Source organism: Photinus pyralis, unplaced genomic scaffold (genome assembly GCF_008802855.1).
Source record: "Photinus pyralis isolate 1611_PpyrPB1 unplaced genomic scaffold, Ppyr1.3 Ppyr1.4_LG2, whole genome shotgun sequence".
Lineage (NCBI taxonomy): Eukaryota > Metazoa > Arthropoda > Insecta > Coleoptera > Lampyridae > Photinus > Photinus pyralis.
In genome coordinates, this window is record NW_022170403.1 from 47561796 (window position 1) to 47583231 (window position 21436).

The 21436-nt window shown below is 36.1% G+C and overlaps 3 protein-coding genes across 9 annotated transcripts in view; 2 read left to right on the top strand and 1 right to left on the bottom strand.

The window, feature by feature from the left end:
- LOC116164909 (phosphoglucomutase-2) overlaps positions 1–21436 on the bottom strand; it is a 46160-nt gene that overhangs the window by 12269 nt on the left and 12455 nt on the right. Inside the window, exon 1 of one of the 5 annotated variants that reach the window (XM_031479155.1) lies at positions 12664–12764. The exons of 2 other annotated variants lie outside the window; for them this stretch is intronic. In XM_031479155.1, the coding sequence (XP_031335015.1) occupies positions 12664–12749 (86 nt within the window). In that variant the 5' untranslated portion in view covers positions 12750–12764. Of the gene's footprint in view, positions 1–3905; positions 4014–5326; positions 5443–12663; positions 12765–21436 lie in introns of those variants that run through there. 2 more of the 5 variants (XM_031479159.1, XM_031479162.1) reach the window with 2 other exon arrangements.
- On the top strand, positions 4343–20274 carry LOC116164911. 3 transcript variants are annotated; one of them, XM_031479163.1, is made up of 4 exons: positions 4343–5072; positions 19466–19618; positions 19667–19850; positions 19903–20274. In XM_031479163.1, exons 1-4 carry the CDS (start codon positions 4497–4499, stop codon positions 20226–20228), a joined length of 1239 nt encoding a protein of 412 aa, XP_031335023.1. In that variant the 5' UTR covers positions 4343–4496; the 3' UTR covers positions 20229–20274. The 3 variants fall into 3 exon arrangements, with proteins under 3 accessions (XP_031335023.1, XP_031335024.1, XP_031335025.1); XM_031479164.1 differs by lacking the exon at positions 4343–5072 and adding an exon at positions 8560–9152; XM_031479165.1 differs by lacking the exon at positions 4343–5072 and adding an exon at positions 12860–13668.
- On the top strand, positions 9186–10345 carry LOC116164912. The gene is made up of 2 exons (XM_031479166.1): positions 9186–9453; positions 9501–10345. The coding sequence occupies exons 1-2, from the start codon at positions 9286–9288 to the stop codon at positions 10164–10166; spliced, it is 834 nt and encodes a 277-aa protein (XP_031335026.1). The 5' UTR covers positions 9186–9285; the 3' UTR covers positions 10167–10345.

Here is a 21436-nt window from a genome sequence, read left to right on the forward strand (position 1 = left end):
ACTTTTTTACTAAACACTGCTTGGTCTGGTAACGCAGACCCGAATGAATGCAAAATCTTACTATGGACCACCCACTGTTCGCATCGGGGGCTCAAATGCGTATGAATCCAAAATCTCTTATTAATTAATTAGTAAGTAGTAACTAGTACCTTGTTCAAGATGGCTTCTAACCCATTTTTGTTAAGCCAATCAGGGTTGGGATACTTCCCTGAAATGTATACTATCACTCGTTCAACTTTTTGCAATTTTTGCAAATCCCACAATAATTCTCAATTTTAACCGCGTAGCCCTGAATCTAATCCAAACCTCAGACAGACGGGCGACACCAACTTCCAGAACTAGTCCATGCGTATGTATTTACAGTTCACTGGCGACCGCCAATTCCATAAACTACTTAAGGACTTTTACCATTCCAGCAGTCACCCAATTTAATAAAAAAATCGACCTTCTCATTTTTACACCCTGTAGACTTTTTGAGCCTTAGAAAATCCCAAAACTCCCAACTTTACCTATCTATCTACAATCAACCGATGACGAGCCACTTAGGGATAGCGGATGAGGATCTTCCTGGAACAGCCCTCTCTACGTGGTTGATCTTGTGAATAGCGGGAAAGTGAAATTGGTAGATTTTTGAAAATTTGTACTTAGGAGTTACTGTGAAGGCCGAATCGATGTGAAATATTGTCAAAATGGTCCAGAAATACCGAAAGTAGCTAGTAACTTCGTTATTTTAAATAGCAACCCCTATTTTTTGGATTCGACATGAAATTTCACTTCATTTGATCTACCATTTATGGTTTTTAAGTTATTTTGACTTTAAGAACAAAAATGGCGGATGCAGACGGCTACCTTGATAATTTATTACTTGAAAACGGTTGTAGTTATGGTAACCCATTTTTATTACCAGTGCATAGAGAAAGAATAAGGCTTTCTTTTAGTGTACTTAAAAAAAAGTTAAATTGCGTACAACCGCACCTATGAAATGACCATTTTCTTACTATTGCATTAGATAGAGAATCGAAATTGGCATATTTTGATGTTACATGTTCCTATACCCATCTTTAACAGTTTCTAACGTATTCCCATTTCATTGAATTGATACCATTTTTTTCGCATTTTCTTTTTAGAAGGTACCGTCTGCATCCGCTATTTTTTATCTACATGTGAGTATCAAAAGAACTAAAATTTCACGAAGAATCCAAAAATGCAATAAAAAATAGGGCTTGCTAGTTAAAATAACGAAGTTACTAGCTACTTCCGATACTTCCGGAAGTGCGACAATTTTAAAAATAGTTCGATTCGGCCTTCAGAGTAAATCCTACGTACAAATTTTCAAAATCCTACCTATTTCACTTTCCCAGAAACGTTTAACTAAAGCTCCCAAAAAAAAACACCCTGCATAATTGTATACAATATTTCGTGCGCATTCAACCAACACTAAAATTACGCATATAAATTTGTTTACTTAGAATTATTAGTTATATGGTTTATTCAGAGGGGTTTAATTATTTAATTAGTAGGGATATTTTTGTATTTAATTAGGAGTAGGTATGTGGTATTTTAAAGAGACTGTAAGGATTTGGTTCTTTTTGAAATTAGCGTCACTTGTTGTAAGTCCTACAAAGTTGCAAAAGTTTTGAGTATTTTTTATAATTTTGATGGCGAATTGCAAATGACTCATGAAATTATCAATGAAAAAGACATCGGTTGAATTCTGTGCTATTTCTAACCCATTTTTACCTGACCTAGCGCGCAAGTAAAAGTACGAAAACGTAGGTCCCCAAATGTACCTACAACAAAAGAAGACGAAGAAAATTGTGAGAAGATTTTCATCAATAGAACCATGAATCTGAAGCTTATTTGCGTGAGGATTTTCCACTCTGACCCATTTCTAATTTTTAGCGCATTGTTTGCGTTTTGACCGTCCGTCCGAACCCACTTCAGCCGTTTTAAACTACTTCTAGGGGAATGGTCGTAGAGTAGAGCATTGAATTATTTCCTGAGATGCTGTTTTTGATAGTAAAACGTGCACGAGGGGGAGGGGGGGGGTTAAAAATTAATTTTATCTTTCATAGTATTCTAATTCAAGGGCTTTAACGAAAGGAATTAATTTCTACCCACCATAGTCCTCCTCGGCCCCTTATCGTGATTGGATGGATTCCCTTGTATCTCCAGAACGGATTGTCGGAAGAGGGTTCACACCAAAGGCGATTAGGACGTCTAGAAGAAAAATATCCATTGGTGATGCCAAAACTTTAAGAGCGAATATCTCGAAAACGGTTTATCGGAGGAAAGTACTCGTAAAGGCAAAATGAATCGACTGGACGAGACATATCTATTGGTGAAATCGAAGCAAATACCTTGATAACGAAGTGTCAGAAGAGGGTGCTCATACAAGGCAAAGTGGATCGTCAGGTGTCAAGACGAGACATTTTTTGGTGATCTCAAAGCTTTCAGTGCAAATATCTGCAGAATGGAGTGTCGGAGGATTTTGAATGTATGCCATTAACCATCTACCAAGAAAGTAAACATCGATAGCATGCCACACTACCTTATAACCCAACCATTTACTAAGCTATTTCGGTTTTTAAAAAAAATGCGATTTATCTGCACAAGAGTTGTGCACAATTTATACTTGTTTTTAAGTCATAGCAAGAATTAAAATTGTTATTCCGATTGAAGTGATGATGATCGCTCCTGTTTTCTGTAAAGACATGTGGGTCAGGTTTTTTGAGGTTAACGTAATTTAATTGCGCCAGTGGCCTTTAATTGTCTGACAATTTCGTTTGCCGAAGGCAAGAACGACCTTTGGAACGTGACAGATTGCATTATATTATCGTCAGTATAGAAAAAATCCAAATATCTTTATTTCGCAATGAAATTATCATTTCATGCATAGTAAAAATCGTTATCCACGTTGAGTAGCTTGCTCTTCAATTCAAATACATCAGTTTAGTTTTGTGGAAGGACGACACAGCACTTATGTTTAATTCTAGTACTTTCCGTATTTGTATAACTTGAGTTTTTTTTACGCATTCCCTCAAATACTTTTCATACTTCCTTCCATCCCTCACCCAATTGTTAGTGAAGAGAACAAACATACTCCCGACCTCCCAGGATCGTGCACCAAGCTTGCACCCTATAAATCAAATAATCCTTTTCACATAGCGAAAACTGAATACTGTTGCATCATCCTCAGCTCATGATAAACCATAGCCGATGCGAACGAAATAATAAGCATTTTCGAATTAAATAAAAAATAGTGTTATAGAATGGGGAAATTAAAATAAGGAAATGTAAGGTATGGTAGGGATACTACGTGCAGGATAATTACAACGTACGAAAAATGAATCAAATCTAGCAAGCAATTAATCACGTGAAAGAACAGATGAAGAAAATATTTGCAGTATGCAAGATCCCAGTGGACAAAACAAAGAACTACATCAAATTAAAGAAAAAGGAATGATGAAACAAACCGGAGCAAAACCAACAGATGTTAAAAAGACGACATAAGTGAATGATATCATAAACGCCAAGTAGAAAAATTCGTTGAGAAAATAAAAAAGAATATTTTGTAGACAAAGCAAGAAATGAATATGTGGTGGTATTGAAACCCCTGGTAGGACGTGTAGATTTTTAATTTTTTTAAATACTGTTTCTGACCGCACGTACAACAAAAGTACATATTTGTCCCATGGACATAGGTGCGAAAAACGGAACAAAAATGTACGTACACTGGACAATGCGTGCTATATGTGAATAGATACAAAGAGCAAAAAGAAGAAGAGTAAGGTAATCCTGGGATGGCAAAAGCACAAAAACAAAAAGGGCCTAGACATTTTCACAAAATTGCTTCTCTTGGATTTCTGATTTTTCAAAAATAGCGACTATTTAAATTTACTCACCAAAGCTTTCCATACCATTTTCCAAGGTTCTTATCATTTAGAATTTACAAGAAATTAAATCTCGAGAAAAACAATTTACAATGCACACTACCTCAACATATTGCGTTTAGGTCTGAGAAGCTAATTAGCTGTGCTAAATGGACGGTAATGATAATAACATGTATTATCGTCAACTTTTAATTGCGTATCATCTTATTTCACAATAAAATTGTGATTTCACACATAAAAGGTAAAATAACTCTTTTAAACGTTTAAAATGTAGTGTTTATTAATACAGAACTATTGGATTTAGATTTCTTATTTACTGTTTCTTACACGGTTCACATTTTAACGTGATTTCGAAAAAATTCGCATGTACCTTCATGTGCAATCAGCCTTTTTTAAAATTTTCTGATAGGTTATCAGTGCTATAAATCGATGGAAAATATCCAGGAAAATTGTGTATGTTATTCTGTTTAGGAATTATCACATCGTGTTTAGTCAATTAGAGAGCAGATACGTTTTTTGCAATGAAGTATTTACAAATAAACATAAATCGAAATATAATCACTGAGTGCAAATTACTGTGAAAAGAGCAGTTGTTGAGTGAAAATGGACGAACTAAAGGTACCTTTAAATTCGAAGCTGAGCGCTCCAATAGTATACAATGCTAAAAACCAGCGGAAGAAGCAAGCGTTATCCGTTACAGATACAGTTTTGTCTCTGGTTTTGGTGAGCCCACTAACCATTGGATGTTGGAGAGGTACTTGGGAACTGGTAACCTGCTACACCACCTTGTTTCCCGCATGGCTAACCTTCCTATTTGGAAACGTGGCGTATGCAATTTTAATAGTTGGTAAATATGAAATTGGCGAACTAATCACCACCAAATCCACGACACTCGAATTCACCTTGAAGAGACTCCACACGTATGTATTTATGTGGATCGGGATCTGCATTTGGAACCGCGGATGGGAATTGTATAATTTAGCGTGCGAGATTAAAGTGGTAGACATTCAGGAATTGGATGGCAATGATAATCCGTATAGTGTAATTGGATCGTTTGTATTTTTTTATACGTGCCTAGGCTGTTTAAGATCGACAAGGAGCACTTTGAACGTTCCGTTTGTTATGGTGTTGGATACCAAGAGTGCTTATTCCGACTTTCCGACTCGATTCAAGAAAACAGTGAGTAATATTTTGGTCTCATTTCAACTAAAGTTCAGAAAATCACCCCCAGAGAATGAATTTTGTCAAGTTTTTTCACAACGCGGTTTAGGGGTGTAAAATTTTGAAAACGTGCACGCAAAAAACGTATGTTTGATATCGCATTGGCAGTTCTTGGCGGTAGGTCTTATCTTAGACAAAAAGTTTACGGTCTTACTGAACATGATGCAGAAAGATATTCGAAGTGCAGCTGTTTCAATCAAAGGTCGACTTACGTTTTTATTTATGCGGAGGCACTACACACTGTTAACAAGAAGACACCCCAACCTCTGCTGGGCCTTTTTTGAGATTTGGCGTTTGCACCGCCCAATTTACGCAGCTCAGAGGTTTATCTTTGCATCCATGGTAACAACTGTTGCTACAGTCGCTGCTAGGGATTTTAATTTGTGCTTTATGATACCTAATCTTGGCTTAACTTTTACGGCGTATATGAGCAAACATCCCGGATTAAGATTGATCTTGGATCTTACATTTAGGCAAACACTTCTGAGATAGAATCGAATGTATCTGACCGGAGACAAGTTGGTAAGGTCGCGAGTCTGAATCCCTTTAATCCTCGGAAAAAAAAGCAAGACAATTTTGCACAGGTCGGCATTTTATAATGAGCCTCTAAAAATACTCAAAAAAACGACTGGTGTAGCTCGGCCGGCGTACACATTTTTTTGATAGATTTTAACCCCACAAAGTAGTAACAAGACTACACAAAACAATTCGGAAATTTACCAGTTCAGCTCTTCGCCATTTTGCCGTAATTGTCATTTTGAGAATGATCCAATATTTTCTTAGTTAAAGATATACAGAAAAATGTTTAGTCCAAAAGTTTCTTTATAATGACTGTTAATAATCTGCCGTCTTCAAAATAAGTATGCAAGAGAATTTAATATGCTCTTTTTAGACTAAAATATGCGGAGTGTTTCTTTTAAAAAATGAGGTTAGGTCCTCTATGGAAAAGGCTCCCTCCAAGAAAACCGAAAACTGGATCACCTTTAGGGTGATACAGTTGAATCCAAAGTTAGAATAACCCGAAAGTCTGCGCGGAAAGTTTACATCTTGAATAGGAGAACGAATTAACAAATTCGCGGAGAAGCATTACTCGTGGAAAAATTTTCGAGTACCGGTATCTTAACGTGAAAAGGTTAAAGGATAATTGCAAATAATTAACCGCATTGCAAAATAAAAATTACTATAATGTAAATAAACAGTTTATGAGACTGACCTCCGTATAATATTCAGACACTCGCGTAAGTTCATGCCAACTTCATTTAATTGAAGGACCTAATTAATTCACACTACGTATTCAAATCTCTCCCGCTTTCAATCGCATCAAAAGAGGAAAATATTTACAACAATCGATCGTCTACTACATCACCTGTTGAGAGGACACATTTCAATCAAAAATCAAGCATCCCGTTACGATACCAGTGTTCCAAAAAATAGTCAGGCGCCTAAAACTAGAGAAAAACTTTGTATTCCAGCTGAGCCTCGAAAAAGAAAAGGAGCCGAGTCGAGTTTTTAAGATAGAATTGGGGGTTTCTTTAAAAATTTCGTTACAAATCGGGTATGAATCAAGACTATATTGTATGCGATTCTTTGTATTAAGCAAGTTTTTGATTTATTTGGAAGTGAATTTAATTTATGAGGTTTCTAACTGGGTTGAAAAATTAGATTTCAATGTGTAAACGAGGGGTCGTAATTACCCTCATCTTTATTTTAAAACACGGGTAAATTAGATTCAAATGGAGAAACAAGTGGCCACTAGGAAAACACACATTTGTCTCGTTAAACATGGATTTCATTTTTAATCCGGAAGATTGTAAAAGGAGCAGATTTGTTATTGACTCTATATATGTAAATATTTAAGAGAGTCGTATTTATTTACAACAAAGTGTAACGGCTTAGTTACCCTTACAGGGGTTGAAATCTCTACGGCACTGGTAAAAATTTTACTGTAACAATTAATTTTTTGTAACGAAATATATAAATCCACGGCTAGCTCAATAATAAATAAACTTTCAATGACTCTTCCCTTGCGGAAAGTTGGTTCTTTCTTTCCCGCTAAAACCTGAAAATCAAAACCTGGCATAAAATGGCTCGGTTGATGAAAATAATATCGTCCCAACTTTACATTTTTTGTGATTTAAAAATATTGATGTAATTCATGCAACAAATACAAAATCGCAGTTTGCACATCTGATTTTTACAATATGCGATATGCTTATCTGCACTAGAAGCATCTGTGATTAAATTTTCAAAGAAATATCTCTATAAATAAAAAAGATGACATTGAGCATTCATCGTCAAGATTTTTCTTGGTTGAGATGCACGACCACGTCACTTAACTTCCTTAAAATTACGAAGCCCAAACTACTTTGGTTCTTGTCCTTCGTGGAAGTATAACGAACGACAACCAAATGTAAAAATCATACTTGCTTCCCAGAAATACAATGCATTTAGACGTATTCGCAACAAAATTGGTAACACCAATGTTTAAACCCTTACCAAGCGTCACACACATTTTAATCGTAATCGGTCAACGGAAAAAGTGCAGAATTTGCTGCACGAGCCTTTTTGTTCAATAACATTTTAGCTAGAGATCATGCTCGAGACCATGCTAAACAAAGTAGAGTAGTGAGTACGCCCGTAAATTTTACGACAGAGATTTGTTGACGGGCCTGTGGGATTGAGGGGTGGGGAATAGGATATTTATTAATTTTGTAATACATTAGTTCGAGGCTCCACTTGAAGTTTTGCTTTGGTTGTCATCACTTGTTTAATCATCACCTTGTCCAAATCGGATCCAAACTTCACCACAGCTCCCAATTCAAAGTTTTCCCAAGCCGCAACCCCAATGGACACACCATAGGTAATCTCAATAATAGTTACGACCGTACCATTTTACAACTCGCTAACGCCAAATATACCACACAAAGCTGAGGATGTGGTCGTGACAACTAAAGAACCTGGGGGTTGTGGTTAATATGATTATAATGTTGAGTTCCACTGTAAAACAGCTGAGTCAGTTTACAAGTTTATGTACCTCACCCAATTGCGCCGAAGGAGATCCAGAATTTTGCCACCCTACCCCTTGTATCCCATAACCTTCACTTTATCGTATTCTTCAGCGTCACTTCGCTATGACCTTTTTCCTTAAAAAAAACCGACTATGGGTAATGCTCATGGTACCAACCACTCAAAACGACTGGCGTGTATTTTTAGACTTTTGAATGAGTTGCGTTAGCTACTAAAAAGTCGTCGGTCAATATTTTTAAAGCGCTTAGTGAGGACAAATTTGCACTGAGATTTCACTTAACATGTTCACGTAATACGAGCTCATTTGTTTAAAGAAGGATTAGCCCGCTAATACCTTGCAAAGCCCTGAGATGTGTGAATAATTATGACAATAAATCGAAGCCCCTAGTTACAAGATTTGCTTATATAAGGCGAGAATCGGGAGACGCTCTCAAATAGTGACTGAAAATGGACGAGTCTCTAAAGCCCTTGTATAGCGAATTGAAGAGTGTTGCGGGACTGGTGCCCAAAAAACAGGTGTTATCGGTGCTCGATACAGTTATAGCTCTCTATGTTGTGACACCCCTTACGATAGCTCACTGGCGAGGGACTTGGGAGTTAGTGGAACGCAACCGGGGTAGTTTTCCGATTTGGCAAGTTTTCCTCTTTGCCAGCAGTATGTACTTAATTTTTACGGTAGCGCGACAAAGTTTCGAGGATATAGCCGGATGCAGCGGGAAAAATTTGCCGCATAAGGTGATATTGTTCCTGTCGCGGAGATTGTACACTTACGCATTCGCGTGTTGTTCGGTGCTCCACTGGAATTCGGGATTTAACATTTTAGACACTGTGTTTGAAACGTTCCTTGGACGTATGCAGGATAGACCAAGCGAAGTTGCCTATTTCGCGATAGCATGCCATGCCATGTTGCTAATATCAAGATCGTATAGGAACATTCTGACAGTGCCTTTTGTTATTGCTTTAGACACCAAAAGTGGAACGTTCAATTTCCCTACGAGGTTTAACACGAAGGTAAGTTTCGTACCATTTTAAGCATTTTCTGTCGAATTATCAATGCATCCATTTTGCAAACTGACCATTGGCAATTAACGGTGTCACCCACAAGTACGAAGACACGCTTTCTTTAACTTCTCGTGACAAAACGATGTGCTCAAATAGTGTGACAATGCTAGAAAACGACGACAGCATTTATACTTTTAAACTCATTAGCAATATGACGACGGGAATTGTCAGTTGTGCATTAGGTGCGAGAAAAGGGCCAGTGATGAAAATAGTGATTATAATAGCAGGCTCCTTTCTGCTTCTGCTAACGGTAAGCGGTCGTTCAATAATCACATCGAACTAGCAAATGCCTTGCAGATAGTTTATACGACAGTTTACGCTTTGCACAGCGGCGAAACCACCCCCAAAAATCGTACACTTGCAGAGAAATTGGTGTCAATCGAGAAGCAAGTGATCGAAGCTCTACCTGCGCGACCTTTCATCAACGATTTGAGAGGAGACTCGCCCTCCAGCTTTTCCCAAACGACACCAATCTACCCAGAAAATCACAGATATCCGGGCCGACCCAACAACATACTGGACATCATCAACTACATCACCAACACTGCGCACAGACAAAAGCAGCGGATCAAAGAACAGTTCCCTCAAGATCCGTTCTTCGCGTTCAAACCTCAAGATCCGAGCGACATCAATCTTTTGGCGCCGAACAGTTTCCGTTTCGGACCGGCGATCGTCCCGAAACCCGCGAAGAAGGGCGTTAAAGCCGAAGAGAGCGAGATGCGTAACTTTTCGCTGACGTACATGAAACCCCTTAAAGTCACATTAAACATTTATCCCTCGGGCGACAAAAACCTGGGCTTCCAAGGACCTGGTGTAACCCCACGCTACAGGTATCAGCACGATAAACCGGGGAAGATGGTCGTACATATGAATTTATACCCAAAATTAACCGATCGCAACAGACATATATTTCCACATGACGACTACCAACACCCAGCCAATGGTTTTGCTAATATTTTTTAATCAAGTTCAGTTTTAGTGCAGTGAACAATTAAGATGCCACTGATTCGGCCGAAGATGTTTTAGCCTTATATTTAAAGAGTCTATTCGTTGGTCTGCCTTAACTTACTGGTGGAAATGCAGAAATTAAAAAAATGATATTAGATGATCTATTTTTAAAATTTGCCCAAAAGCGTCATCACCAACCGTTTAAACATTAGTTGATTCAAACTAATCCGTTTATTTATTTTACTAAGGTATTTAATTTTCCTCGTTGTGGCTGTTTGAACTGGGATTATCGTAATTGACGGTAATTTGTGAAAGCAAGACGTAAATGAACGTATTTTTAGCGCAAGGCATTAAAGTAATTGCCTTCTTTTCAAAAAAAAAACAGCAAAGAGAAAATAAGCGTGACATGTAAGCACCTGATAAACAAATTATACCTACGGCGTACCTCAAGAATCACACGTAGGTACTCTACTGTTGTCTTAGATATCTCCCATATCAACTACTACCTATTTTTTCTTCGTTTTTTTGAAAATATTAATCTAACGGATTTACTGATAACAGGTAGAGTGTAATCTTCAAATTTATTTGCGTATCACCTATAATTAATTTAATAGTATTATTTACACACTCTACTAACTTAAATGTAATGAACGGCTAGAAATAAATTTTGCATATTTCATGTGGAATTAGCGATAATAAGAACTTTTTGTTGTCTATAAAAAAGTGAGTTAAACTGCACAACATTATTTAGATAAAAGCAGAACCAAATTGGACAGACGATAATTACAAGAAGCCACCTTCTGCTCCAAAATTTTAAGCCTGATTTTAAGTGACAATAGTCCATTTGCAAAACATTTTGAAAATTGTTTCTAAAATCTGACTCATCCGTAACAGGATGAGAAAGCCGCCTACAATATGTGAGCTTGGATCCTAAGATGGTGAAAGTCGAATTGCTAATTTAAACTTTGTTTGGGTGGTGCATTACGAACCCCCTATTAAGTTCAAAATAATGTATAGTGTAGAAAATGCAAATGATTGGGTCAAAAAATTTTACAATGGACAACGCGCTACTTTAAGCTTTTTATACATCCAAAGCAAATTCTGCGTAAAAGCCTCGTCAACAGGACAGTTTAAGTTTATTTGATTTAATTATTTATTTTACCAAGGTGTGTGAAGGCGAGTCGTAAATGTGTGTTTAACGAAAGTCGTTAAAAGGACAAAAACGCGCAAGAAAAAATGAACATGTAAACACAAGATAAACTGTGCGCGTGGTACCTTTGTATTAATTACAAAACCTAGAGCGTGCCTCAAGGATCATACGTTGGGCCACTGTTGTTATCTTAAATCGCAACCCATACTAGTCCGATTTTGTTGTTTTCTTAAGTATTAATCCAACAGCTTTACTGATAACGGGTAGATTGTGGAAGTACTTGCGCATCATTGAAAAACCTATAATTATGGCACCAATTTAATAATATAGGTACTTAGTGATAAGAGTAGTTGCGTAATACACCTTAAGTACACTCTGTTACTAAACTACCCTAACATCATATGGCAAATCGACCTTGACGTAGCACATTTTTTGTTCTGTATAAAAAAGTAAATGGAAGCAACGCATTTGCTAAACATATCCGAAAATATCCTATTCGTCTATTCACTGGATTACTTTTAATGGGAAATTTAAATTAACTAATTAAATTAATGGGTACTTTAAACTCTGAACTTAAAATTTGAAGTTAAATTTAATACTGTAACGTACATTTAATTTGGCGATTTAATTATTTACAATTAATGAATTAGTAACAATCTTGTACACAAATTTATATGGTGTCAATTTATCACATACGAACGTAAACTTCACTAATAATCCCTTCGCACACAAATTTTATTCCCTACGGCACTGGTAAAAATTTTACTGTAATAATTAATTTTTGTAATGAAATAATTAATACCACGGCTAGCTCAGTAATGAATAAATTATCAATGACTCTTGCGAAAGGTTGGTTCTTTATCCCCCTTATATAATCTGAAAATTAAGACAAAGTTTGACACTTCAAACACCATAAAATAGCTTTAAGATTTACGCCCTAAATTTTAGGTGCCACAGTTCAATCATTGGTTGGTCTATGGTGCAATACATGGGCTTCAAACTTCATCAATGCGCTTACTAACGCAAGAAAATGGAAAGCACTGCCCTTATCCTAAAACAAAAAATAAAAGAGGTGTTCACCCCATTGTGAAATGAGTATGTAAAATTATCAAAAATTGAATAAAGCCATGAACTCTATTATCAAAAAAAAAAGCAAAAAAGTAACGGTGCGGTGACCACATCAGTACATATTTCAATTTTTTGCGGCATAAGACCAAATCTTAAACCATTCTTGGAGCGCCCCAGGGTTTCGTAATAGGCTCCCCTTTTTTTGAAAGGAGTACATTTTATAAAATGGTTCACGAATTACCTGGTTATACTTACAAAACATTCAAAAAATGGAAAAATTGGGAAAATATTTACATTTCCACGAGATTAACTCGCTGGGGGATGCAGGAGTCGTTATTTTTCGCAAAAAAATATGGCACAATTAAGCTGACTTTGAACATCGGAACTAAGATCTAACGCTGTCATTCGCACAATAAAAGCATCAAATAATTGAGATTATCACGTGGTGTCCCCTCCAGGTCATACAGGAGAGGGTGTCCATTATTGTTTGTTATTACAACTGTGACTTAGTTTAGGTTGCGACCAAGCGATAGTAATAGCGACCAAAAACCGACAGAATTTTTTTTGCAAAACAAACCATAGCAAAGACGGTTCCCGTTTTCGAGTATGGAAATCGTGACTGAAAGTGCGCCAAGTGGAACGCTAATAGCGCGCAATTATCAAATAAAAGCGTCCACGACCGCTTGAAAATAATGTAAATATAATTATAGTTTTCATTTTCAAATAAATTAAGTACGCGCGACGGCCAAAAAGTAAAAGATGCGGGGTAGTGTCGCCGGCCTGCCGGACTTTTCAGTTAAGGGCGCGAACCCTACGCATTACGCGCTGCTGGTGGTACTGGACACGCTTTTTTCGGCGATTGTGATAAGTCCCGCGGTGGTTGGGTACTGGAGAAGTATATGGGAGTTGATGGAACTATACGTTTATCCCCAAAATTCTGTAATAAGTGCGATTATATCGACTGCCATCGGAATCGTTGGACATTTAGTTTTGACCGTCTGCCAGCACGGTTTTTCGAAACACTTCCACCCCGACACTAGTAGAATTTTGTATTATGCGTTTTCGCGTTTGTATACAGTGTGTTTTGCTTTTATATGCGTTAATGGATGGAGAGGACCGTGGTTACTTTTAGATCTCTACACGGAAATGGAATTAACGACAATTGTTTTGACCACATGCATCGGTGTTGTTGCACTTACGGCGCTGAGGGCGTTAAGAAACATTTCTGCAACTCCGTTTTCTATTGTCACCGATCAAGTTAAAGGATACTTCGAGGTTGTTACAATGTTCAGAGTGTCGGTAAGTCCAATTCCTGGTTCCTACTTATCCCAAATCACCGAACCAGAGAATTTCTCCAAAAGCAACTATAATGTAGAAAGACTGCATTCTTATTCCCACTTTCTTCAACAAAATTGTTGAATTAAAATTCCAAAAATGAGTTATTGAGTAATTGTTATTAATACGAGGGCATAAATATAGGCAATGGACCTATGACTATGATTTATACTCAGTAACTTCGTGATGAAGAAAACTTTGTCATTCTGACAGCTTATAAAAATTATGAATTTCGTTTGCGTAAGTATAAGAAACTGCTCATAAATAAAGACGAACGGAAACTACTATTTTTATGTAACTGCAAATAAATAATAGTGTGTTATATTCCAAGGTAGCATTATTTCAATGTAGGTATAAGGCGTAAACTTTGCTTTGTTAAAAGTCAAAGCTTTTTAGGTTGAGGTTTTTGCAAGTTTGAACCCTAAGATTTTGGAATTCAAGAGTAAAGTTTGTAGTCTGAACTTTACACTTTAAAACAGAGCTGGGCAGAATACTTTCAAAAAGTATTTGAATACTAAATAGTAAATACTTTACCCTAATCAAAGGTATTTGAATACTAAATACTTTTACTTCCAGCACAAGCGAATACTAGATACAGATACATTGAAAAGTATTCAAATACATAAAAAATGAGTATTCAAATACTTTAGAATGTATTCGAATACTTTCATAAGTATTCGAATACTTTCAAAAGTATTCTAATAATATCAAAGGTATTCGAATACTATAAAAAGTATTCGAATACTTTGAAAAGTATTTCATTAACTTACTTTGAAAAGTATTCGAATACTCTGTCACTCAAATACATTAAAAATTTAAAATAGTACCTATACTGGATAAAAGTCTTAATACTACTTAAAAAATCAAGTTATACTTTGATTGGGGTTAGCTTTTTTTATATTTCTATTGTTATATTCAAATTTAAGGGGAGTATAAGCGTAATATTATTATTATATTATTATATAGGAGGTACCTACCAGGACGTTTCTTATACCAGTTATATCCTTAAGAATACGTGTACCAGTTTTCAAAGCGATCGTACGTCGTGCACATGATACATACGCCTTTCCGAAATTAATCCTAGCGATTTTGGAACAGATCCATTTTTGACCATCCTTTTGTCCGTGTGCATGATAGTTTGTTTAGAAACGTGCCATCGCTTTGAAAATTGGTACACAATGGTCTTAAGGATATAAGAAAGGTCCCTATTGTTTTTAAGTTACGTAGACTATCGAGTCAAAAAGTTTCACTCCAGGATCGTTCGGTATTCAGTTGTATCGGATTTCTATATTTGATTTTGTGAAAATGGAAACTTTCCCTAGACATTTCTAAATTGTTCTCAAATATTTGAATAACTTAAAAGTACTGCCTTTTTTTGAGGCCGGAAAAAAAATGTCTGAGATCGACCGGGAAAAAACATTTTCTTATAGAATTTGGCCCGTAGAATCCATAAGTTCAAACAATTTGAAGATTGGGCTACTAGAAGTAACAGCCCTTTGAATTTTTTTTCGAAATTTGTTTTTTGTACATAACTTTATATTGAGAGATCTAATCGAAAAAGCACGAATTGTTTTGGATTCTACGCACCAAAATTAATAAGAAAAAGTGTTTTCCCGAGAAATTTTGGTGCAGTCGATTTTTGGTAAAAAAGGAAGGTTATACACTGCCTTTTTTTGAGCCCGAAGAAAAAATTGTCTCAGATCGACCCGGAAAAAAAATTTTCTTATAGAATGTGGCCGGTACAATCCATAATTTCAAACAGTTCCAAGATTGGGCTACTAGTTCAAAAGTTACAGCCCTAAAATGGTTTCTAGTTTATAACTTTTGATTGAGAAGTCTGATCGAAAAAGTACGAATTGTTTTGGATTCTACGCACCAAAATTAATAAGAAAAAGTGTTTTCCCGAGAAATTTTGGTGCAGTCAATTTTTGGTAAAAAGGAAGGTTATACACTGCCTTTTTTTGAGGCTCCAAAGAAAAATTGTCCCAGATCGACCGGAAAAAACATTTTCTTATAGAATATGGCCTGTAGATTCTATAATTTCAAACAGTTCCAAGATTGGGTTACTAGATCAAAAGTTACAGCCTATTTAATTTTCTTTCGAAATTGGTTTCTAGTCCATAACTTTTGATTTTGAAGTCTAATCGAAAAAGTACGACTCGTTTTGGATTCTACGCACCAAAATTAATAAGAAAAAGTGTTTTCCCGAGAAATTTTGGTGCAGTCGATTTTTGGTAAAAAAGGAAGGTTACCTATACACTGCCTTTTTTTGAGGCACGAAAAAAAATTTTCTCAGATGGACCCGGAAAAAAGATTATCTTATAGAATGTGGCCTGTACAATCCATAATTTCACACAGTTCCAAGATTGGGCTACTACTTCAAAAGTTACAGCCATTTGAATTTTCTTTCGAAATTGGTTTCTAGTCTATAACTTTTGATTGGGAAGTTAAGTATTCAAATACTACGCGAAGTATTCGAATACTTCTCAACGTATCCAAATACTTTGCGAAGTATTCGAATACTAAGTATTTGTGGAAGTATTTGAGTTACAAATACAAATACTGCTTTCATAAAAGTATTTAATTACAAAGTATTTGAATACTTTAAAGGATTTGAATACTAAAAAGTATTTACAAAATCGAATACTGTCCAGCTTAAAATTTGAAGCCCATGGATGGAAAATTGAGGTTTAAAGTTAACTTAATGAGTTGAAAATTACAATTTAGAGTTTAACTCCTCAAGTTGCATGTTTTAATTTCAAGGGCTTCGAGTGATTTTAAGTCTACAACTTCAAAATCAACCGTTCTGGTTTGAAGCCTACTAAATGTTGTTGAAATTTGGGTATGGCACATGAAGATTAAATAAAATTGGAGGTTTCAACCTTAAAGTTTACAATGTGAATTTTTTGTTTGAATTGGCGGCCGAAGTACAAGCTAATAATACAAACAATTTCATTGCTTCTAAAAACTTTTACGGACAATGTCTGTAGTATAGAAAATTTCGCTTGGAGGATTGAAATTTGGAGTAAAGGATTTGAAGTTCAAACCTTGAGGTTAGAAAATTTTGATTTCTTAAAAACACTTTCTACATTTTCTATTTAAATAATGGTGAAATGATAGTTATATATAGATACATGATAAAGGGATATTTTAACCATTAATAGCCGTTTTCACCAACAAATTTAAGCGGAGCTTAGCTTAAGCGTATAGTTTAAAATCCATGGCAACGATCATTGAGACAATGGTTGCCATGGATTTTAAGCTAAGCTCGGCTTAAATTTGTCGGTGCAAACGGGCATAAGTGAATTAACTTCCACGAGATGGTTAATTTTCCTTTATCGTCGTGTATAATACAAAACTTTATTATATAGCAGAAGCCATATAAAGCACGGTAAAGCTTCTGACAATTCTGAATTTAATTTACACGTCAAAAATAGGAAGCTTAGATTCTGCCGCCGCGGTCGTGTCCATAGAAACAGCATTGATTATGTTCTGAATTTCACTATTTTACCACCTCCCATTTGAAATAAAACTGACAGATGCCATAGAACGCACAATCATCGCTTTCACTTTATCTACCCTTGCGGTTAAAGTGATCACTTTATCTACCCTTACGGTTAAAGAGCGACTCTTAAAATGTCAATCTAAGATCAGTTATTTACATCATTCTAAATACCGCATTATTTTTAATATTGAATTCGACAATATTTATTGTGCAGTACCTATAAATAAAATTTGTGTGTTTAGGGCTAAATTTCAACGGCCAGTATTGTAGGTCTCCTCCTTTTGTTATCAATAAGAAGGATTTCCAAAAATGTTTCACAAAATCTATTGAGTTTTTAGACATGTGCAGTCACAATAGCAAAACAAGCAAAAAGTCGTTGCTTTAACTTCTATGTTCACTCCCCACTCAGAAGGCGTTGATTAAAAAAATTACAGGCATTTTGTAGGAAAATGGTTTTCCTAGAATGAACTTTTTGAAGCATCAGTAGTCCGAATCAAACAAAATCTCGATGATGTCGATCGGCCTGTCGGTCTATCTGTATATACTCTCATTTTCGGCTAAACGGCTGAACCAATTTAAACCAAATTTGGTACACATATTCTTAGACATCAAATGAAAAGCTGCAAAGCTTTTGGGGAAAATCGCACAATCGCACATGTGCAAGTGTGTCACAATCTCTTAACCGGCTAAACGGCTGAACCGATTGGTAACAAATTTGGTACACATATTCTTAGACATAAAAGGGCAAAATCGGCGGAAAGAAATTTTCAGAAAAAGACCGATCGACGGTTTTTGTTAGTAGAATTTAGGCAACGAAGATATGATCTAATATTGTATGACTGATCTACCACATTCAAAATTAACGTCGCATTGCAAAAATCGCGTAATCATTTTCAATGTCGCATATGCCATCATTAAAAAATTATTTTTTACATCACAAGTACATTATTATAGTGTTTTAAAGTGATTCTCAATTTGACAACCATTTGCATTTGCAGGATTCGTTTTGCGAGAACGAGGACTTTAAAAGCAATGCAACTGGATAAAAAATTGATTTGGGTCACGTAACCTCAATCAAAAACTTGTATTTGCGCTAAAAAATAGATCTTTTGTCATTATTTTTCAACTTAATGGCACGACTGACCTCGTACGCATCAGTTACCCGTGACCAAATTACCATTATCCTAAATTCGTATCGTTGATGAATGAACCGTAAAGGCAAACGCTGACATGCAAAAATTCATAATCGCGCTAAATTACCTAAATTTGAACCAAAAATAGGAATAATCCCCGATTGTAATGTATCTACGTCGATTCAAAATTGTAGGCTTACAAAGGTCCAAGGTTTTAAGCGTTTTCGACACGTAAAGCGGTGGATTTTGTAACAAAGCACTTTCATAAGGGGATGAGGCTTTCAATTGCAAAGAATGTCTTCTATTCCTTAATTTGTTTTGAAAAGGTTCCAAATTCAAGTTATCAGGCAAGTAGGATTTTCATTTCGTTTACAAAAGTTTCGTGGATTTAGAATAAAGTTCCTTTATAAAGGGATTTGCGCAGTTCCGCCTAGAAACCAGATTTGGACCCATCAACAAATTCGTATACTAACCCACCAACTTTGATATTTTAAGATGGTTTTCTCTGTCCGCCATCTGTTACCCAATACCAAGCCATTACCTACATTAAAATAATATGGTTGCTCAAAGGTATTTTGTGATTGAAAAAAAATTGATTGGTTAATTTCCCGTAAATCGACCCCTTCACGACTGTGAATGAAGTGTCAATTCCTTATACAAAATCCCCAAATCCTCGCAATTTATTAGTTCCAAATTAGTTTATAGACAACCAAAGAACGAATTAATTGTCTTTCACCTTTGTACCGGTTGCCGTTTTAGTTATAATTTTATTAGCACCTCGTTTAAAAAAAATTACATACATAACATAACTTTTTACATTCACGTAACGGAACGTTAACTTAACTTATTGACCATAAATCTTGCTGCTTTACGTCACTTAAGTAAGTGTAATGAAGGACATTTATTGTAGTTTGCAAATTATTAAACTACTACGGATATTCTTATAGTAAATTTTTTAAATGGCGAACAATGGTAGATAATAAACTAATTTTGCTCACAATGCGTTCTTAAATGCACATCACCTTGATCCTTAAAAGCCTACATCGAATTTCTCAATAAAGATGAACAATTTTGTCATTTATACAACCTACTCAAAACTTAATTCTTTCTCTTATTGTTTCAGATTGAGGAAAAAACGACACTGTACGTACTCGACTGCCTTTTTTCCGTATTTATCATAGGAACACTAGTCGTATTCGTCTGGAGGGGCGCGTGGGTTCTAGTCGACATATACTTGTTTCCGGAGAATGAATACTGGTCAGCATGGGGAAGCTTAGTAAGTAATTGAAAATTTTGCGCACGAAACCCATTATCCCCCTTTCAGGTACTAGGATATACAATCGTGGCCATAGCTTTTCTGCTACAGCCAATGATGCGATGGATCTGTGACCGAATTTCCGGTCTACTAAGATTGCTGGTCGCAGACGTGTTCCTCTTTTTCTCGTTCGTTGGTACCGTCAACGTTTGGAGAGGAATTTGGAATCTGCTTAATCTATACTTCTTACCAGGTACTTGCTTTAGGTATACTCATTCAACCGACACTCACTCTCCCACTTGCAGAAAACATGGAGCTCAGCGCCTGGATCACGCATTGGGTGTGCCTGATTCTGCTGATCCTCTTAAAGTGCTCCAACACGTTGTTGGTACGCGGCGTTTACATAGACGCCGATGAACCCGCCGGAAAATGTGTGGTTTTCCCCGTCTACTACTTAAGGCTAATCTTCCAGAGGGAGAGAATAAAGAAAATTAACAAGAAATTCCAAATCGAAGCGATGAGCCGAAGAAAAATCGAGCTGGACAACATCAAAATCGACTGCTCCTGTGGAACGGACCTAAAAAACCACATCACCAAAGAAAACGCGCAAAATCATTCTCCCAGTCAATGATATATACCATGTATATAACACTATTTAATACAAATAATTTATTAACTTCTCCCTTTTGAATTCCCGAAAAGTCGACAAAATGTAATGATACAATTGGTATCGTTTCGTCCCACGAAGACATTACGTTAATCTGCATTAACCACGTAATACAAAATGAAGGTCAACAATACAGCGTCTCTCGTACAATAAGGCCTAAACAAATTAGCCAAACATGATTTAATTATTAAATAATGACATCCCGACGTGATTTTATACACAAAATTAGTTAAATGCGGATGCGTACGTCAATTTACTAATTACACTTAAATTTAATCCTTCCCTCTACAGATAATTGGCTTAATTGTTTCTTTTCAGACGCGTAATTAGCCGCCTGGATATTGAGATTTGGCAGGTATTTTTTTTTACCGGAAAGGTCATTTTATTGAAAGCAAGGGACTTGGCGTTAGTTTCGCCCGGAGTATAGCAAAGAAATCATCCCTTAGGAAACAAAATTGCCGCTATTGTTTGATTATCTAGGATTTCAAAAGGATGACTGAACGTATTGGCTCTGTATACAAATCTGTAGTTCCAAAGTTTTCTCGACAAATCAAGATGTCCCCAGCAATTAGGTACAAATGATGCCACCATTTTTTGACAGTATTATTGAATATTTGAATGACTGTGTCTGAACTGCTCTGTGAAACGGTCACTAAAACCGCCCCCTAGCTCAATTTAACTCCAACTCTTTCTATACGAAATAATTCAATTTTCCCAAAGCACGTCCAGTATCCGCCACGATGAAGATCTTGATGAGGAATTTAATTAAATCTTTTGGGGCTCTCAGCAGCCTTGACCACTTGGATTCCAAATTCCAAAGAATTCAATTTCACATTTTTATTGACCTGGCATATCCCTAGGTACTAACAGAAAATTTATCGTGATCCTGGGTCGTAATTTGGGTTCGATTAAACACAAAACTGATCATTTACACACGAAACAAATTTATTCTACAATAATCAACTAATAATGTTGAAAAGTTACTTTTTTTAACGGAACACCCCCTATTTTATTGAATGCTGGAAAGTTATGTTACATATTATACCCTTAACTTAACGATTAGAAATGTTGTAGTTTCGGTTATCCCGAACTACAATTTGTTTAGGGGAGTGAAGTTTTAAAGAATATTTGGCAAAGGTCGATCAACAATTTTCTTCTTTCGATAAAGTGCA

Excerpts from the sequence above, each read along its gene's own strand:
- LOC116164911 (XM_031479163.1), top strand. The coding sequence starts at position 4,497 with ATGGACGAACTAAAGGTACCTTTAAATTCGAAGCTGAGCGCTCCAATA. Across the intron at positions 5,073-19,465 it reads CGACTCGATTCAAGAAAACA|ATTGAGGAAAAAACGACACT; the intron begins GTGAGTAATATT and ends TTATTGTTTCAG. Across the intron at positions 19,851-19,902 it reads TAATCTATACTTCTTACCAG|AAAACATGGAGCTCAGCGCC; the intron begins GTACTTGCTTTA and ends TCCCACTTGCAG.
- LOC116164912 (XM_031479166.1), top strand. The coding sequence starts at position 9,286 with ATGTGCTCAAATAGTGTGACAATGCTAGAAAACGACGACAGCATTTAT. Across the intron at positions 9,454-9,500 it reads CCTTTCTGCTTCTGCTAACG|ATAGTTTATACGACAGTTTA; the intron begins GTAAGCGGTCGT and ends AATGCCTTGCAG.